The sequence below is a fragment of the Littorina saxatilis genome, linkage group LG2 (assembly GCF_037325665.1).
Source record: "Littorina saxatilis isolate snail1 linkage group LG2, US_GU_Lsax_2.0, whole genome shotgun sequence".
NCBI lineage: Eukaryota > Metazoa > Mollusca > Gastropoda > Littorinimorpha > Littorinidae > Littorina > Littorina saxatilis.
The window spans coordinates 86,916,414-86,936,385 of NC_090246.1; the positions used below are offsets into that span (position 1 = coordinate 86,916,414).

At 42.5% G+C, this 19,972-nt stretch overlaps 1 protein-coding gene across 1 annotated transcript in view; it reads right to left on the reverse strand.

Moving 5' to 3' along the window:
- The window catches only part of LOC138960437 (uncharacterized), a 220,068-nt gene that overhangs the window by 134,950 nt on the left and 65,146 nt on the right, over positions 1-19,972 (reverse strand). Inside the window, exons 2-7 of the mRNA XM_070332349.1 lie at positions 10,363-10,446; positions 9,118-9,159; positions 7,838-8,208; positions 5,063-5,249; positions 1,832-1,864; positions 1,248-1,401 (exon numbers count right to left, since the gene is read on the reverse strand). Coding sequence (XP_070188450.1) covers positions 1,248-1,401; positions 1,832-1,864; positions 5,063-5,249; positions 7,838-8,208; positions 9,118-9,159; positions 10,363-10,438 — 863 coding nt within the window. The 5' untranslated portion in view covers positions 10,439-10,446. The remainder of the gene's footprint in view (positions 1-1,247; positions 1,402-1,831; positions 1,865-5,062; positions 5,250-7,837; positions 8,209-9,117; positions 9,160-10,362; positions 10,447-19,972) is intronic.

Consider the following 19,972-nt stretch of genomic DNA (forward strand, 5'->3'; position numbering starts at 1 on the left):
TGCTATCTTCCATATTAGTTAGTATAAGCGCATGATAGTGACACAGAGATTTGATAAAAAAAAAAAGAAGGAAGAAGGCGCTCTAAATGCATACGACATGTGTAATAGAGTAAGCGAGAGGTATGCGAAAAGGTTTCCTGGCACGTGACCTAAGAGAATAACATTAACAAGCACTAAAATGAATAAGCGACTTTCATTCTGAACACACACAAATAGTATGATGTCACAATGTGTGTGTTTGTTCTGTAAAAGAATTCTTGGTCAAAGGACTTCGACGGTCAGGAATATTAGCTGGTTCTTGTGTATGACTGTGTACGTACGAGTAAGTTAGAGTGCCTTTGAGAATGAGGAACATATGAGCTTTGAGCGATCATCCTTATTTGAGGATGAGAGTCACTTGTTCATTTAAATGCTTGTTATTCTCTTAGGTGCCAGGAGACTGGTTCTGAATAACTCTCGCTTACTCTATTACGCATGTCGTACGCATTTAGAGCGCTTACTTCCCTTTGTTTAGCGTTCTGCCTCATTTGTACCTTCACCGTGCTTCGTGGGTCGTGGACGACCCAGAGCCTCACAAAATCGTCCTTATCTCTGAAACTATTTAGAGTTTGTAATTGAGACTTCATGTAATCTCTAATCACCATACGACCTTCCCATTGCCCAACTTTTGAGAGATTATCTTTGTAAACAAACAAATAAACGATGACGTAATTTGAACTACACAGTCGGGATGATGTGGGTCGTGGACGACCCATATGGAACTACGTAAGGAATTTTACGTTGTTTATCCTTATTCGGATGGCGTGGGTCGTGTACGACCCATACTCTGCAAAGAGGCGGCAACGTTTATCCCTATTCGGATGGTGTGGGTCGTGTACGACCCATACGTTTTACGTTGAATCCTTCTATGGAAAGTATGGGTCGTACACGACCCACATCATCCGGATTGTGTAGTCCAACGCGTGATCCGGTGAAGGTTAAAGGTTAAGATGTTATTGACAGAGAGGATGAAGAGTGTTCCAAGCCTGTCATAGACTATCAAGTACGTTATTAGAATGCGTTACTTCGTCAAGTCAGTGTCTGCGTGTCTGTATCTGTCAGTGTCTGTATCTGTCAGTGTCTGTATCTGTCAGTGTCTGTGCGTGCGGAGAACGTGTTCGTAACTGTCTGGCACACATTGAAAAAAAAACAAGCAAAAATCCACACGGTACCATCTAAATGGCAAAGCCAATTCCTATTCTCTTTACCTGCGGTAAACGGCAGCTCCCACCCTGACATCGCCCGAGTCGATGTTGGCCTTGCTGGTCATGTTCTTCATGAAGCCCTTGATCTTCTCCAGCGATTCCTCCGTCATCTCGTTAGAGAAGTGAAGCAAGAACGCCAGGTCAATTCGGTTGGAGGCTGCAAAGAAAAACAAAACAATGTATAATAAGTTCTCTCCGTTCATTTTATCCATCATCAAAACCTGAGTTACTTCCCTTGGAGTTTTGCAGTTCTTTCCTTCTCTCTTAGCGTCGTTATTAGTCGGCGTCGTTATTCTGTGTGTTCTCTCCCTTACACTTCCTATACGTCTAATGGATACATCAGAAACAATTATTTCCCTTGGTAGTCAGCGCTGACAAAGAAATGAAAACAATTTGTGATGTTGTTCACATTCTAGTTATTGTCGTAAACTGAATCATTTGTATTCTACTGAAAATCTTCTACAAAAACGAATTGAAATGATAACGACATAAAGCAGTAAATATTCAAATAAAATACAAACAAACAAAAACAGACAATCAAACAAACGCCTGAGAATAAAAACAAAGACCAGGTAATGTGCGCTTACCTCTGAGTACGTTCACAACCTGCGATTGTAGTCCTGAAAGAAAAGAGAACATGTGATGAAAACTGATACATCAGACAGATCAAGATTGTAAAAATCCCAATTTGAAACATTTTAGAAACGGTCGCGTGAGCTAAAAATCAAGGGCGACTTCAGTTGGACATCCTAAGAAAAAACCGATGAGGACTGCAGTGAACGGTAATATCGCTTTTTACTTGAAAAAGTAAAGACGGATTTCTTGCTTGAAAAGGTATAAATGGACTGTCGCAGGGAAAACAGGCATGAATGGACTGTTGCTGACAAACAGTATCAATTATCTGTTGCTGTAGAAAAAAGTATTAATTTGACAAGCAGGCCAAGGCAGAGGTCAAACGTGAGATCCGCCATGCAAAGACTACCTATCGCCAGAAGATTGAAGACCACTTCTCCTCGAACAACACCCGTGAGGTCTGGCGAGGCCTCCAGCAGGCCACAAACTATAAGCACAAGGCTGCGCCTTCAGACAATGTTGACCCTGACTTACCTGACAAACTGAATGTGTTTTATAGTAGGTTTGACCAGAAGAACCCCTCACTCGGTTACCGCCCTCCTCTCCCTGACGATGCGTCTCTTTTGGCGCCGGCATTTACCATCCAGGAGAGTGAGGTCAGGGGTCTCTTCCGTAAACAGAATCCAAGAAAGGCTTCTGGTCCTGACCTTGTCTCAACATCGACCTTGAGGTCCTGTGCTGACCAGCTCGCGCCTGTTTTTACTGACATTTTTAACACTTCTGTGCAGCAGATGTCTGTGCCACGGTGCTTCAAGTCTTCAGTAATTGTCCCAGTCCCCAAAAAGCCCAAGGTAACTCAGCTGAATGACTTCCGCCCTGTGGCACTGACATCTGTCATCATGAAGGTCCTGGAGCGGTTGATTCTGCGGCACCTGCGGGCTTTCACGGGTCACCTGTCTGACCCACTCCAGTTTGCTTACCAAGCCAACAGGTCCGTCGATGATGCCGTCGCCATGGGTCTTCATTTTGTCTTGCAGCACCTTGAGAACCCTCGCACCTACGCTAGAATGTTGTTCATTGATTATTCCTCCGCATTCAACACGATCATCCCTCACAAGCTCCTCCACAAACTGATTGGTCTCGATGTCCCTCTCTCTCTCTGCCACTGGCTTCTAGACTTCTTGCTTGACCGTCCTCAGGTCGTCCGACTCAACAACTCACTCTCTGCCTCACTCACTCTAAACACTGGTGCCCCGCAGGGCTGTGTTCTGTCCCCTCTACTCTTCACCCTTTTCACCAACGACTGCACCTCCGCTCACCCATCCACATACATAATCAAATTCTCAGACGACACCACCATTGAAGGCCTGATTTCTGACTCCAATGAGGACGCTTACCGGGGGGAGGTTCAAAGAGTGGTTGAGTGGTGCTCTGAAAATGATCTCGAGCTAAACGTTCTTAAAACAAAAGAAGTCGTTATCGACCCTCGACGAAAGAAAGACCCCATCTTGCCCCTTGAAATAAATGGGGAAGCTGTAGAACAGGTCTCTTCATTCAAATTTCTCGGCACACTGATCTCTGAAGACCTGAAATGGGACGGGAACACCACGTCCATCATTAAGAAGTGCCAGCAGCGGCTGCACTTCCTGAGACAGTTGCGCAAGTTCCGTATGTCACAGCAAATCATGGCGCAGTTCTATCGCGCAGTCGTTGAGAGCACCCTGTGTTTTTCTATCACGGTCTGGTATGGCAGCACCACTGAGAAAGAGAAACAGCTACTGGAGAGCATTGTGCGGACAGCCTCCAAAATCGCGGGCTGTGACTTCCCTTCCGTTGCCTCTATCTTTGAGTTGCGCTCAGGTCGAAAAGCAGGAAAGATTGTTCGCGACCCCTCCCACCCGGCAAACCACTTCTTCGAGCCTCTTCCATCTGGTAGGCGCTACAGAGCTTTGAAAGCCAGAACTAGTCGCTTTCGCTCTAGCTTCATCCCCCATGCTGTACTGACAACTCCTGTAGTGAAGACGTTGTAATATACTGTAGTTATAGGATTGGGGGGGGGGGGGTTCTTTTGTTACTTAGTCCTTTCACTGCATTCCATTACTGTTCTCATAACTTGTGATAGTGGAAATATGTGCAATGTGGAATGGTCCTTATTTTTTAGGTGCTGGAGTAGTTCTGTGATGGTAGTAGTTTTGTGCAATGCGACTCTAAGTTCAGGTGCTTGAGTGGATCTGTGATAGTCTGTTAATACTGTTGTTTTAAACTGTCTAGATCATGATTATATAATTTTATGTGATGATCTGACTAAATGATAATAATTACATGTACTACTTACTTTTAAATGGATTATAAATTTTAGGTATTGTTCTAGTATTCACTAATGTTGTATTGATATTACTGGCACCCCTTTTAAACTGATATGGTTTTTACGTTTACAAGGCGACGATGTGAATTTGTGATGTAGATATGTGGCTGGTTATGTGTGAGAATGTAAATAATTGTGTGTGTGTGTGTGTGTGTGTGTGTGTGTGTGTGTGTGTGTGTGTGTGTGTGTGTGTGTGTGTGTGTGTGTGTGCGTGTGTGTGTGTGTGTGAGTTGTGTCTGTGTGTGCATGACAGTGTAATGTACGTATGTATGCATGCATGGTGACGTGTGTCTGCATATGTGTCTGGTTGGTTTTTATTTTATTTTTACCGTGCCGTGCCAAGATGAAATCCTTTTGCAAAATTGGTGAATAAATATCTTGTATCTTGTATCTTGTATCTTGTATCTTGTATCTTGTATCTTGTAACAAAAAAAGGTAAACATCGTCTATTGCATGGAAAGGGGTATAAATGGCAAAAAGTATGAATTATGTGTTGCTGGAGAAAAAGTATTAATTTGAATGTTGCTAGGTAACAAAAAAAGGTACGAATGGCCTATTTTGTGAAACAATCCCAGTGCATTAAGGGATTTATACACACACACACACACACACACACACACACACACACACACACACACACACACACACACACACACACACATAGAGTCATACCATTGACAGAGAGACCATACTGTACATACAGGGTAGAGAGTTTTAAAGCAGAAATAATGTTGTGGGGAGTCTAGAGGAGGCTAAGTAAAGGCTTTACGAAACAGGTATGTTTTGAAGGAGGGAAAGGCTACTGGAATCACGGATAGAATTGGGAAGTGCGTTTCACACGGTCGGAATCTGATGCCTTTAAAATGATGAATGGACTCACTAATGCACATCTGGTTAAAGACGACGTCGGGCATCCACTCCAGGTCGTCGGTGGAGTCGACAAGGTACTTGGTCTCGTCCGTTGGTGAGCTGACGATGTCGTTGATCTCCCGCTCGTCCTGCACACCCACTCCCACCACGAAGACGTTGATGTCGGCGTCGTGAGCCAGGCGGCCCTCCTTGGACACCTGTCACCAGACACACGCATAATCTTAAAGGCTGACATTGTCCTATTTAATTACTTCCAGGGCTTTTCCCATCGTTGCGGGGATGTATAAATTAAGCTTCCTGCAAAGTTTTAGCTTTGAAGTCCTTACCAATTACGAGAAATAATTAATTCTTTATTGCTATGTTCTCCAGGACATGGGTTATTTTTAGACCGTCAACACAGACAGTACAGCGTCGCCAATCCCCGCGTGAAGGAAATCGCTCACCTTCCACGTCCAAAACGTAGTGATATTGACACGCCAGATTAGCGCGGTAGCGTATTGTGCTAAGCAGGAAAGCGCGCTTTTCTGTATTCTTGTTAACTTCGCAATTTCCGGGAAACATCCACTTTCACTTTGAGACTGTTTTGTTTACATTCGACACTATCAAAACCACTTTGCAATACTGAAATAATTTTGTCTGTGTTCGAAAGCTACAGCTAATCGTTATTATATCCCCTTAGGTACAGTTTTATAACATTATTGGCACATGTAAACAATAGGAATTAATTAATGAACGCTACGAAAAGGTATACTGTGCTATGAATGGCAAAAACATGAGGGCTGAATTTTTATGATGCAGGGTAGTACAACGTTTTGGACTACACAATGCGTGTGTTGTTGATAGGTTTACAACTCATATTTTCTAAAAGGAAAAAAAAAGAAAAAGATTAAAAGCAAAAAGTATTGGTCGTTCAGGACCCGCTCTATCCAAATAAGTATAAATATTTACCACCGCTTCGCATAATATGGGTCGGAGACGACGCATGCCGTCCGGTTAGGGATAAACACAAACTTCTTAACTGCCATATAGGTCGTACACGACCCTCATCATCCGAACTGTGTAGTTCAAATCAAGTCATTATTTATTTGTTTGTTTACAAACACAATGCTTTAAAGTAGCCGGTAGAAAGGTCATAATATGGTGTTTACGGATTTATGTGAAGTCCTAATGAAAAATTCCAAATAGTTTCTGGGATACTGAATAGTTTGTCAGACTCTGTGGACGACCCAGAGCCAAGAAGCACGATGTAGTTTAAACTAAAAGAGAGAACAGACAGAGATAGGCAGACAGACAGAGCGTGAGGGGGAGTGAGGATGTGTTAATCAATCAATATGAGGCTTATATCGCGCGTATTCCGTGGGTACAGTTCTAAGCGCAGGGATTTATTTATTTATTTATTTATGTAATTTTTATTTTTAAAAAAAAATTTTTAAAGTTTTTTTTTAGTTCGACGGACATCACAACTGTTAACTTTTCTCTCATCGAAATTAAACACCATTCATGCATGGTTTGAAAACTCGGCATTACATTTCTGTCTACTGGATCATGGCATCCTCTTGATAATACAAGGTGACGTAAAGGGCTGGGTAATTTAAAAAAAAAAAAAGATTAAAAAAAGAGGTAACGGCCTCACAGAAAATCGTTTTATGCTATTCCCAAGTCAGGTGTTTAAAAATCACACAAAAGTCGTTGCGTCAAATCGGGGTTCAATTCGTGTTTCCTCTCCAAAATGCTTCAGCGCACAGGGTGGGGATCGTTTCGTGCCAATAACGAGGCTTGCAGCGCACTACAACGCAAAACCAGAGAGTTCAGTAAACTGGTTACCCCCAACCAAGTGTCAAGGGAGAAGGCGAGGTGAGAAACTGTGCTGTATGTATTATTCGCAGGAAAAAAGGTAGGAGAGAAAAAAAGAGGAAAAATAACATAAAGAAACACCGGATGTGGTCGCTTCATCATTAGTCACTCACTGTACGGGGCGTTGAGGAAGCCGGCACCTGTTGATTAGTTTTCAATTTACACGCTAGCTTACCTGAGTTCGCACTCTACTTTCATGGTATTCGGCTGACATACCCTTCAGAAATTACCTAGCGTTACCTAATGAGTCTGAGTCTCACTCTCTCCTTCTCCATTCAGGAGTTTTCTATTACTTAAGTGAGTTTGAACACTAATGACACACCATGTTCTGACACGCCTTTTCCATCCGTCTGTCCATCATTACCTCCCTTACCTTTAAGTTTGTGTTGGTTTTCAAGTTCACAACTAGGAGGCTAGTGCCAGACACTTACCAAGACAGACTGACTGCTCAGAATAGACTCTTATTGGTCTGTCTTACAAGCGAACATTGAACCTTTTTTGCAGTGGGACAGAACTGCTTCAGCTATGAAAACAAAAATGTCTGCCTCCGACACGTTACACCGTTTGCTGTTTTCTTCTACTTCTGTCACAAGTTAAACGGTCATCGCATGTAACGGGGTGCGCACAGTAAAGACATTCTTAGATACGAGAGCGGAACTTAGCAGAGCGGGTTTAGGAATATTCAAGGGATGAAAGATGCTTTGTGGAGAAATACGGATTTTGTTGATCCGAGAGAGGCAATTCGACTTGGCAAAGTCTACTTCAAGAAGCTCGTTGCACGAAGAGTTGGCACTGAATTTTCGGTAAAAAGACTTCGCGAAGTCAATTTCGGGCTCAATTAATGAAGGCCTTAACCACACCCACTGAAACCTTGTCAACAAAAACCCTGTCTTGCAACAAAGCATAATCTAAACATCTCGCCCAGTCTGACCTCCTCAGTCCTGAGAACGGAGTTTCCACTGGTGAGCAGCAGGGCCACGTTGGGCGCGTCAGGCCGGTCGCCCAGGGTCTCTCGGAACAGCTGGCGCATGGACTGCAGGCCCCCGGAGGTGTCTCTCCGCCCCGGCTGGAACTTCAGCGACTCCACGGCCGATACCAGGTCAGCTGTCCGGGAGTAGTCGGACAGTCGTATCCGGTGGTTGACCTCTGAGCTGTAGGCGACGACGCCGACTCGGACAAGGCCGGTATCGGGGTTGGCGAACCGGATGATGTCGGAAGCAAAGTCCTGGAACTCCTTGAACGCAGCTTCGTTCTCTGAAGTGTCTATCACTAGCATGAGATCCATTTTCTGAGTCCCGCACCCTGTGTGGAAGGAAATGAGAAGAATTCCATCAAACAAATCTGATTTCATAATTATCACCCCCTGCTGCAGAGTTTAAGCAAAAGGCAGGACATGAAGCCAACTACCTGAACGCTTAGAGACACCCCAAAGAAAGAACATAAATAAGAAATGATTAGATAAATCTAATTGTTTTGATATCGCACTATATACGCTGCATCTGAGTCATAATAAAAGTACTCGAAGCATACGCTTATGTACCGAACCCTGCCAATAAAGGAATAAAGAAAAGAAATGGGGAAATAAAATCGAGTGTACAAAAGAATTCCATCAAAAATATTTGTTTTTGTGCCGCACGTCGTTTCGAATTTTCATTGAAGCAAAATATATAAATCATGAGTCAAAGTAAATGATTCATACGTATTATTTTCGGTGAAATTTATGACAACTATGTGCAAAAGAATGACAATATAAATTAAATTTCAGAAAAAATTCCATCAAACGCATTTTTTTTTTTTTTAGTATTTTTGGATATCGCTGGATGGCTGTAAAGTTTCCTCAAAACAAAACAGATCTTCCTAGTTCATGAGCTGAAACCCCCTCGGCATTTACGTGTATGACCGTTTTTAACCCCGCCATTTAGGCAGCCATACGCCGCTTACGGGGGATGCATGCTTGGTATTTTTGGTTTTCTACAACCCACCGAACATAAACAGATGAACCCTTTGTGTGTGTGTAGGGGGGAGGCGGGGGGGGAGTTTTTAGCAATTAAAATGAAAGTTGTGTTTCAACAAAGATATCATTTCTGGAGAAAAGTTATGCTGTTTCAGTTGTTCAGAAGGACACCGCAGAAAAAACTTTGGCCTCAAAATATTTTGTCAACTCTTTCTGTAGGCCCCTAAAGCGCCTGTACATCATTTCAAGATACTTACCGGGAAGCACTGAAAACCCGCCTTCTTCTGGAGATTCTAAATCTGAAAGCAAAGAAGAATAAGTAACGTAAGGCGAAATCACTACGGTACATTTAGTCAAGCTGTGGAACTCACAGAATGAAACTGAACGCACTGCATTTTCATAATGACCGTAGTCCGCCGCTCGTGCAAAACGCAGTGAAACTGACGAGCCTGTTTAGCGCGGTAGTGGTTTCGCTGTGCTGCAAAGCACGCTTTTCTGTACCTCTCTTCGTTTTAACTTTCTGAGCGTGTTTTTAATCCAAACATATCATATCTATATGTTTTTGGAATCAGGAACCGACAAGGAATAAGATGAAATTGTTTTTAAATCGATTTTGGAAATTTAATTTTGATCATAATTTTTATATTTTATTTTCACAGCTTGTTTTTAATCCGAATATAACATATTTATATGTTTTTGGAATCAGACATTGATGAAGAATAAGATGAACGTAAATTTGGATCGTTTTATAAAAAATTAATTTTAATTGCAATTTTCAGATTTTTAATAACCAAAGTCATTAATTAATTTTTAAGCCACCAAACTGAAATGCAACACCAAAGTCCGGCCCTTGTCGAAGATTGTTTTACAAAAATGTCAATCAATTTGATTAAAAAATGAGGGTGTGACAGTGCCGCCTCAACTTTTACAAAAAGCCGGATATGACGTCATCAAAGACATATATCGAAAAAAAACGGCTTAAGCATGTACCTCCCAAACGTTTTTTTTTGTGGGGGAGGGAGGGGGGGGGGTTGTTGCATCTGGATCAATTCTTTATCATTGCCTATACAGCTTGCTGTCGAATTTACATTTTTCGTTCAAGGAGAGGCTTCCTTTCCCTCCAGAAACATCAAAAAACTTTCAGCTTCAAGGGGGCTTGCAGCTTCAAAGCCCCCTTGCAACCCCCACCAAGGGGGCTTCGCCCCCTGGACTCCCATCTGTAACCCCCCCCCCCCTAGTGCTTACCTAGTCCGGCCCTGGTGTGTGTGTGTGTGTGTGTGTGTGTGTGTGTGTGTGTGTGTGTGTGTGTGTGTGTGTGTGTGTGTGTGTGTGTGTGTGTGTGTGTGTGTGTGTACGCGCGCTTGATTGTGCTTGTGTATGTTTGCGTTAATGCGGGTGTGCATGCGCGTATGTAAAACATTGTTCGAGCCAATATCCGTCTGCCTCTAAGGATTCAACATACAAGAACAGTTATGATAACACAATGTCAACATGATACTGACCACTTTGTGCCCTGCTGGCTGAGAGAAGACTGACCACGACCAGCGCGGCCAGCAGATGACGTCCTGACGTCATCATCCTGAAGTCTGTAACACAAGAACACAATGACGTCACTATTAATGCCAAGCCTCAAGGTTATACAAATAATAGAGACATTCAAATAAACTCCGGAGACAATATAAGAGCTAGAACTCGACGCGTCAAAATCTGAACAGCATGAAAATGCTCAAGCCGAAAATCATTTAGCAATTTATTGTAAATAGACCTCTATAGATTTCATGCGTGAAACCAGCTTGAGCCTTTCCAATTTCATGCCTTTTGTAGCCGGTTCCGAGGAACTGGGAAAGTTAGTTGATATAACTTGTAGCACCAATTAACTCGGGGGTGCTTGAGAACATCTAGGTACTTAACATTCCAGAGCTTTCTTATCAAAGATAATTTCCAACAGTTGACGTCACAATCACTGCAAGATAATGATGACCAGGCTTTTGCCAAATCATGTGGGTTGCGTATACGCAAACCAGCTCCCAAAGGATATCTCTTCAACCGTAAGCTTTTATTATACCACTCAGTGGTAGGAAATATCAAAATAGGCACACGGCCAATTTCCACCAACGAGAAAAGCACAACACTGATAACAACATTATCAACATCAATATATGAACAGCAGCAGGAAGCCACTAGAACACATTGGATTGAGAAAAAAAGTATCCAAACACAGGGAGCTGACCAAAAATAAATGTATCAAACGAAAGTACCAACCGACAGACATACAACCGAACGAACAAACAAACACAACTACCTAGCTTCGCGACCTCAGTTGTATAAGATAAACTGCGATACAAAAAAGATGAATTCGCATCGCCGCTCAACACAAAGTTCAGCTGTTCCAAGCGAACGCGTCTGTTCGTGATCAAACTATCATCATCATCATCATCATCATTATCCCAGACAAGTCCTGATCTGAGCAAAGAACCGTGAAAAAAACGCCCATGATTTGAAAGAGCAGAAAGCTAATGATGGTTCCAAGACTTCAAGCACAGGTGCAAACAGACGTTTCTGGAAGTCGGCCAGCCTTCAATACTTAACCAATTACAAAACTCCCTCCACCCTTCGACACCTTCTCCGTCCGTCTGTCCATCTTAACCCCCTCCCCCCTCCCCCATCTACTTTCCGTTAAGTTTGTGTGGGTGTTTAAGTTCATAACTGGTGTGTTCGAAATGACGTAACTTCCTTTTGAAACAGAACCTTCAAGGATGTGGGCGGACAGACAGACTCTCTCTCTCTGTCTCTGTCTCTGTCTCTCTCTGTCTCTCTCTCTCTCTCTCTCTTGCTTTTTCCCTCTGAACACACACACATACACACACGCGCGCACACACACCACGCCAAAACCACTTTTATTGAAACATCTCCATTTACACGCATTTTCAACGACGTGCAATTTGCACAAGAGAAAGCCACATCTTTGTAGGCGTTTTACATAGCATCACGGCGCCATCACCAACCTGTGCCTGCGGTCAAGAAGACGAAACAGCGAAACACATCTTACAGCGATGTCCCTTACCAGATGAGGAACGAAAAGAAGTGTGGCCGTCACCAACTCCCTTGCAGACCAAACTATACGGCAGTCGACAGGAGTTGGAGAAAACGACAACATTTATCACCAGTGCTGGACTGATCGTGTAACCTCTGCGAACGCCAAGAAGAAGAAGACATAGCATCACCTTCTGACAGACAACCTCGAGGTGCAGACAACGCAGCACCGCTATTCGCAAGTCCATCACTCCCTTCTATAGTGCGGCATTTCCTAAAGATTCACCTACAAATTTGCACCCGAAACCAGCTTGTTTCTCCACGCTCAGCAGTTCCCACTTTCGTACAAACTGAAGCGAATCAGTCATTTTACGTATCTGTTGCGACGAAAGATCAGTTTCTGAATTAGCTACGATTTTGTTGCTCAGGTACACTTCTGAGAAATAAACTGGATTTGGGGTCAGCCACACAACAGTTGGACGCCGAAGAAAGATTTGGGAGATTTATGTGTAGCCAAGTGCACTTCGCTACCCTAAACACTCTAATCATCGCATAGCGAAACAGCCTTGTGTACAGTACAAACGGGATAACCCATCCCATAGCAGACGATACGATGATGCGCGCGCACCATTGCCGGCGCAAATTCTAATAAAATACCTTTCTTTATATATCTACCTAACTTCTATCTTTCAAAGTCCCTTTTATCTTTGATACGGTCCTAATTATATTTAGGTTTGCATAGAAGTCACTGATTAGGCTGGATGGCTGCATATTATTGTGTTATTTACGATAATGCTTCGAACTGACCAAAGCGTCACTCTGACCTTGACCGGTTTTCATGTATCGTCGAGAGAAATTGATTCTCACAAACTCATCTTTGTCTTTTCAATCATTGTTTTGTCATTTTTGTATCACTATTACATATCCCGTACCTATGTTGCATATGATTTTAGTTTGTTTATAAGAATTTGGTTGTAATGAGTGATGCTTGGTTCCTCTGCAAAGATTGCTAATTTATGCAGACAGGTACTCGCGCAGGAATTTAGCCGATTCCATTTACTTTCGGACTTTACCGCTTCGTACTAAGTCAATGTATAATTTTCCCCCAAGTAATGCATATCATGATGTTTGTCTAGGGTTCTTCTTTTTATCTGTATGATTTATGAGTTTGTCCATTATTCCAGTTTAGAGAGTTTTGTAATTTTCCGCACTGAAGTTGGTTCAGTGCCTTCACTATGACCATTGTTTTTGCATCCTACTAAATAAATATAAGTTTTTACGAAATGTGATCTATTGCAATAGAAAGCTAAAGGTCGTAGCTTTAATTTGATGTATTGTTTGTTATGATTGGTTATGTATTTGTTTAAATAACGTAGGGTAAAGCAAGTGTAAGAAACACAGATTCCGTGTTTCTGGCCGTATTCAGTCCGATTTTCATCACCGCCGGACGGTGCTTTCTGTGCAGTCCGCGCCGGGGCTATAAGTATAGGCCGAACACCGGCATGAGCATGCATTCGCTCCTAGCAGCTGAACACGACACTACACTTGCTTTGCTGTCTACGGGTTTCGCCTTCGGCCTCTACGTTTCCTTGCATTGTTTTCTTGAATAAAAAGTTGAAACAAGACGCTTGGACTTGGGCTTCGTGTATCTACGTCTACCCCTTCCACTCCTCCACTACATATGAATGAGTCTTACAGAGTAACAAAACCTCCAGGTTCCGCCCCATGCAGACGAACACAGATAGAGAGAACGAAACCTTAAAACTTTATGTCTGTAAATGTGTTTAAAGCTCACACACACACACACACACACATACACACACACACACACACACACACACACATACACACACACACACACACACACACACACACACACACACAGGACCAAAAAAAATCAAAGAAGACAAAGGATCACGTAAGACACAGCTCTTTCCTAAAGTGAGAACGGTTTATTTCCAGTTGAAACCAACACCAACACGCTCCCAAAGCATGGCGATGAAGTCTGTTTCAATCTAAAGCCCATCATGTGGGTGGCTCGTGTTTGTTGTGGCGTTCGTGTGCCGTGTCTCAAGTGGCCCACTTTGTAGCTGATGAAGATGGGGATCTTCAAAGGCCTCGCGAGAACTACACACTCTCCAACACCTCAGCAAAGTGAAAACAAACCACCAGGGCGCACTGAGGCAAGCCTGCTATAATAAGTTCATAACGTCAGAACTGATTGAAGTATCTTTGCAATCTCTCTGTCTGTGTCTGTCTGTCTGTGTCTCTGTATGTGTCTGTCTGTCTGTGTCTCTGTCTGTGTCTCTGTATGTGTCTGTCTGTCTGTGTCTCTGTATGTGTCTGTCTGTCTGTGTCTCTGTATGTGTCTGTCTGTCTGTGTCTCTGTATGTGTCTGTCTGTGTCTGTCTGTCTGTGTCTGTCTGTCTGTGTCTCAGTCTGTCTTTGTTTGTTTCTTTGTTTGGCTGATTTGCTCTCAGTACAATCAAATAGCACAGTGATAGGAAACGGGGGGGGGGGGGGGTGTGGGTGGGACTGCATGGGGAGGATGCAAGGCCAGGGAGGGACCAGCAGATGTCTACATTCCGTTCCAGCTGTGTGAACACTGACCATCGAGCTTTGGCTTCTTCTGATTCTGCGACTGATCACTTGTCCACATGGTACCCTTCATTGGCCAAGTTCGGTGACCCCGGTGATGTTCTGTAAGGTGGAACTAACATGAGGACACGTGCATGCTGACAAGAGGTATTGGCGAGCGAACACGAGGGATTTCGGTATGGCGCGCTTCTAATGGCTCTGTTCTCCCGTGTCCTTTTCCCCGGTCCTGCCGGGTGACTTCCTCAAAGGCAAAAATTAAATAGCTTGCCAACGTTCCAAAATTCATGATAAAAAACCAAGAAAGTTAAGTTATTGGAACGTTTAATTATGACAAAACAAAACGTTACAGTCACTGATCTTCGACCATTGCAGGGGTCTTCTTCTGGACAATTTGTCAGATAAGTTTATTTTCTGTATTATATGTGTTAGTCTGTCTGTCTGTCCACTGTTTTTTGGGGTCATAGTTAAACGTACCAACAACATACCTTTCTTGTTTTTTGTTCCTCAAAGGCAGCTTGGGGTAAGGTCAAAGGTACCCAAAATGTAATTGTGTCCAGAATATGTGGCCATAAAACATAACGCAATGGTGACTGCAGCGCACTGTGGCTTCTGCCGACCGATTTATTTTCTACTCGCCCAGATGGAAACCACGCTGGTGCGCGTTCGTGCAGTATGGTTTGCTAATAAGGTTGGTATGGGTGGTTTGGGATGCTCTTTGGCATCGTATGCCAACCGGCTTCCAAGTGTGAGGTAAGCTTAGACGTGTTGTGTTTGGCAGGTCAGTGCCTCCAAGTAAAACACATGACACTAAAGATTCCAAAACAGAAAGGAAAAGGAAGACAAAGAAGAAAGATCAACAAAGAAACATACCGCAACCCCTCCTGCCACGGGACACCAGCTGATCATTAAAACCCAACCTCGTCAATTATCGTCAATTATCTGCCCGACAAGCACTCACAAACAATATTATTACTACCCTTGAACCCCATCTTTTCTTATTTACACACACATGCTCAACACCAGAACCAAACATATCAGCGCGTTTTGGGTGCAGACATGGCAAGGCAGACGAGAAGTCTTGCACATATTGCACAAGATGAAAGGAAAACAAACGATGGTTATGCCAGCTTACATTGGCAAGGTCGCCGTTTTCGAAGTCAGCGGGCAGAGTCAGAAATTTAGAAGCTCAGTGGCCTCGGTTGGTTAATCACTGCATGATTAATTAGCGGCTTTCAAACAGAGACGTGAACAAGACGCTGAGACTACATTGAGATTATACAAACGCACAAAGCTGTTCAAACATTTGCAGCGGCAATAGTCAAATGAAAAGAAAAATAAATCACATTTAAGAAATTCACCACAAAACATTATTACTCAACTCTGAATCTTTGCGGCTAAACTCAAGCAGTTTCGTTATTGTAGTCCACCGTTAGGTGCGTAGAACGCCTGATTCGGTTTGTAAACAGGCGCATCAATCATAAGGCTAATCTAACTCTAAAGCACAAAAAGTGAGCAAGTTAGTAAGAGGAAACCTTACAGTCAATAAACATAATAGGGATAACATTAAAATAAAAAGGGACTATCTCGACAAAATAAGGCTGGAGTTTATGTGCGTTGGAGCTGGAACCGCATAAAATGCACGAAAATAAACGAACCGAATATTGTTGACGTCACTCATGACAAAAACAAAGGTGTTGTATTCAAAAGCCTCCGACACAAAACACCCCCCAAAATATAAAAATGTTTAACAAACAGTGCGTCAACACACACACACACACACACACACACACACACACACACACACACACACACACACACACACACACACACACACACACACAGTTTGTGACTTTCTTAAACGCCAAACCAAACAGTTGAGTCATTTCTAAAGAGAGAGAGAGAGAGAGGGGGCCACCAGTGAGTACGGAGTTGTCTCCCCAAATAACATGTTTTTCTACAGAAACAATCAGATTGTAATGGCATTGGTTTACACAGCCAAGTGCAGAAAGTGTAAATCTGTTTCTGGAATGTCCGATCTGTTGCCTCACAATAAGCACTAACAGCGCCACCCCTACATCAGTCGTGTCTGGGCGTGCTACAGTGCTACAATGAATAAGAGCGGTATTGTAATGTGGACTGAGAATCTGACGTAACCCAACGAACATGATTTTATCTCTAATTTGCAGGCACCACCAAGCCCATAAAATTCAGTGTCAACACTTTTCGTATCATCTTCTTTCAAAACCCTTTCAGTCTATCTTGTTTGTAGCTGATCAAGTAAAGAGCTTGTTTTGCAGGAATGGTGCACATGAGTCATGATATACGAATATATCAACCGTTTCGCATTCATCGTACTCCACTCATACTGCAGCGGACCAGTTTTGTGTAACGTTAAGGTACAATTCAAATCAAATCAAATCAAATTAATTTTATTATCTCAAATCTGAGAAACTACAGGTTTACAATCAGCTCAAAAACGCTTTGTTATCTCCAATGTGCAGACACCACAAGCGCACAGACATCAGTTTCAACTATATTCAATTCCTCTTCAGCATCTTGTGTGCACTAATCACGCGTGTCGACGTAAAGACGGTAAGATTATCAGTGTTGCCTGGTTTATTTCTGCTAAAACTCTGAACAAATTCACATCATTTGGCGCGTTATGGGTCGGTTGGAGAAAATGTGGCCCGTTAGAACTAATTCAATAGCTTTCATAACCATTTTTTTGTTTTCTTCAATAGGAAGGTTTTGTGTGAGTTTTTGTGAGGTCAGAAAGATCTATTTTAAGTCTGAAACCAAGTGCAAATAGGCAGTCCAGCATGTGTTGTTTTTTTGACGTAGTCAGACACCCCAAAAGACTCATTAATCAAGTTTATGTTCGGTTCCAGTTCATTCACAGAGATTCCTAGTATTCTTACCTTCTTGCACTGCATGGGGGCCCGGTAGCTCAGTTGGTAGAGCACTGGACTTGTGATCGAAAGGTCGCAGGTTCGAATTCGAGCCGGGACGGACACGGGTCAACTTTATGTGCAGACCCAGAGACGGAAGCCATGTCCCACCCCCGTGTCATCACAATGGCACGTAAAAGACCTTGGTCATTCTGCCATAAGTGCAGGTGGCTGAATACACCTAAACACGCAGACACCTGGGTAGCGCGACTCCGTTGCTGCTAGCTTTCCACTGGGAGGAAGTGACCCGAATTTCCCAGCGATGGGACAATAAAGTAATGAGAAATGAGAGAAATGCCTTTGCGCTGGAACATCGCTTAGAAACGTAGCGGGCACGTGCAATTCGTGTCTGATGTTTCTTTCATTCTCTCCGCTTTACGAGATGAAGTTCTGCTGTTAATGAACTCCTGTACCACCTCTGATAGAGAGAAGAACATGGAGCAAGCGTTTACATTCTCCTGTCTGATAAACAGCTCTTCTTGATGTTCTGTTCCTCATTATTTCATTTGAAACTTGTTACCAGAATCTGCACATTGAGTTATTCCATATTGCCTTTCATTGCTATTTTCGTAAAAGCTGAAAATCAGTCTTGATGTCTGGAAAGATAGCGTTCTTGTCTGGGTGAATGGTATTACTCTCTATGGAATCAGGAAATAGACTGTTTTACGTATGAACTAAGAAAGTGTGCCCTTTAGCTACGCTGTGCAGTTGTTCCGGGTCCAGAGGTGTCGACCTGCTAGCTCATCAACTTAAGAGAATGTAAAAGTGATACGGGAAACTAATGCCTCAGGCTATACAATGTTTAAATAAACAAAGAAAGGGTGAAGTGAATGAAGAAATAAACGTATTCAAAGATAATGAACAAAAAGGTTTAGGTTCCGATTTCTTGACGGTATTTACCCATTTGCCAGTCAGTCAGTCCGTTAGGCAGGCAGTCAGTGAGATTGTCTGTCTGTCTGTCTGTCTGTCTGTCTGTCTGTCTGTCTATCTGTCTATCTGCTTGTCAGCCTGCTTACCGTCTTGCACACATGAAAGACACTCTATGCATGTTCAGATTGTCATCTACATGATTCAGTGCAATCCTCAGGGCGCAGACTGCATCAGCAACAGGCGACTTATTGGAAGCGGTGCGCGTTAGGATTTTTATCGTGCAGGCCCACAAATCGCGTATTCCTTGCCAAAAACGATGAGATCAGTCAATTTGCTGCAGCGATAAAGATAAGACTACAGTGAAATGTAGCCTGCCATAGACGCATGTCGACCCCACGCTTATCTGACAGCTTCACTTCATCAATTTGCTCCGAGTTGCGCTGCGCACACAACTGCTTCAATCGAGTCTATGGCGGCTTGGCTGTGCCAAAAGTCATAATTACACATATATCACTGCAATTGTTTCTGTTATCTGTGACAATTGCAAAGAACACTAACATTTTGCAGGTTCTTGACGATCTGATAACGATTAAGTATGCCACCCGAAAAGTGAGCCAAAAGAGTATATAACAAGAAACAACTTTTTTTTTTTAATTTGCCAAGCATATTATGTGGGGCGTTTAATAAATACCACTGATTGTTACAATATTCCTTATAAACTGTTATAAATGTGTTTGAGCTACAATGGACATTAACATTTTCATATAGAATACCTCTTTTTATTTTTACTCTTTTAATTCGTTAATCTCCTTTAAACGTGTATGTGTTGTTGGAATATGTGTTGGTGAGACATATGTATGCGTATAACCATCATACCAAAGATATAATGGCTAACATTTTCATAAAATATGTTTGTCTGACATCTAAACATATTAATATCACATACACCGGTACACTTCAATAAATCTATATGTAGGCCTACTGTTATCTTATAACATCCTGATCGTATTGAGTTTTAGAAAACCCGGCATCGACGAAGAAACAACATATCGAAGTGGTGTGTTAATTGTTTATTTTTGGCTAATTTTCAGCATCAAAGGCATATTTGCGCCACAAATATTTATTTGTTTTATCTACAAGATATGGCACACACAAAAAAGTTGTATGTTTCTGGTCTCCCGACCCTACCTAGTTTTTTCCTGCTGACCCTAGACTTTTTTTTTTTTATTGCATTTGTAAAAGAAAAAGCACAAAAAAAAGCGTCAAAACGAAAGTAACAGACGGCAGACGACACAAGGGGGATAACCCCGCATCCCTTTTGTCTCATTTGTTTTGTAATGTGTTGTCTTTCTCTTTGTATAGTAAGTCCAGTCTCTTTGCGTCACTGTATAGTTATTTTCTTCCCTGACCACAAAAAACAAAACAAAAAAAAGATCCCTACCTACCTACCCTATTTTTTGTAGCCATGTTACCAGAAACATACAACTTTTTTTTGTTGGCCTATCGGTTCGTCAGCAGTGTTTATTGTAATATCAATCATGAAAACAAAGGCCCTTGTGATCTTTGTAATCTTTACCATTGGTTCATTTCCAGCTTGAGAAGGCACGCTAGTTCACACATTTTGCATTGTCATTATCTTGCCAGATATCACTATTTCCTCGGT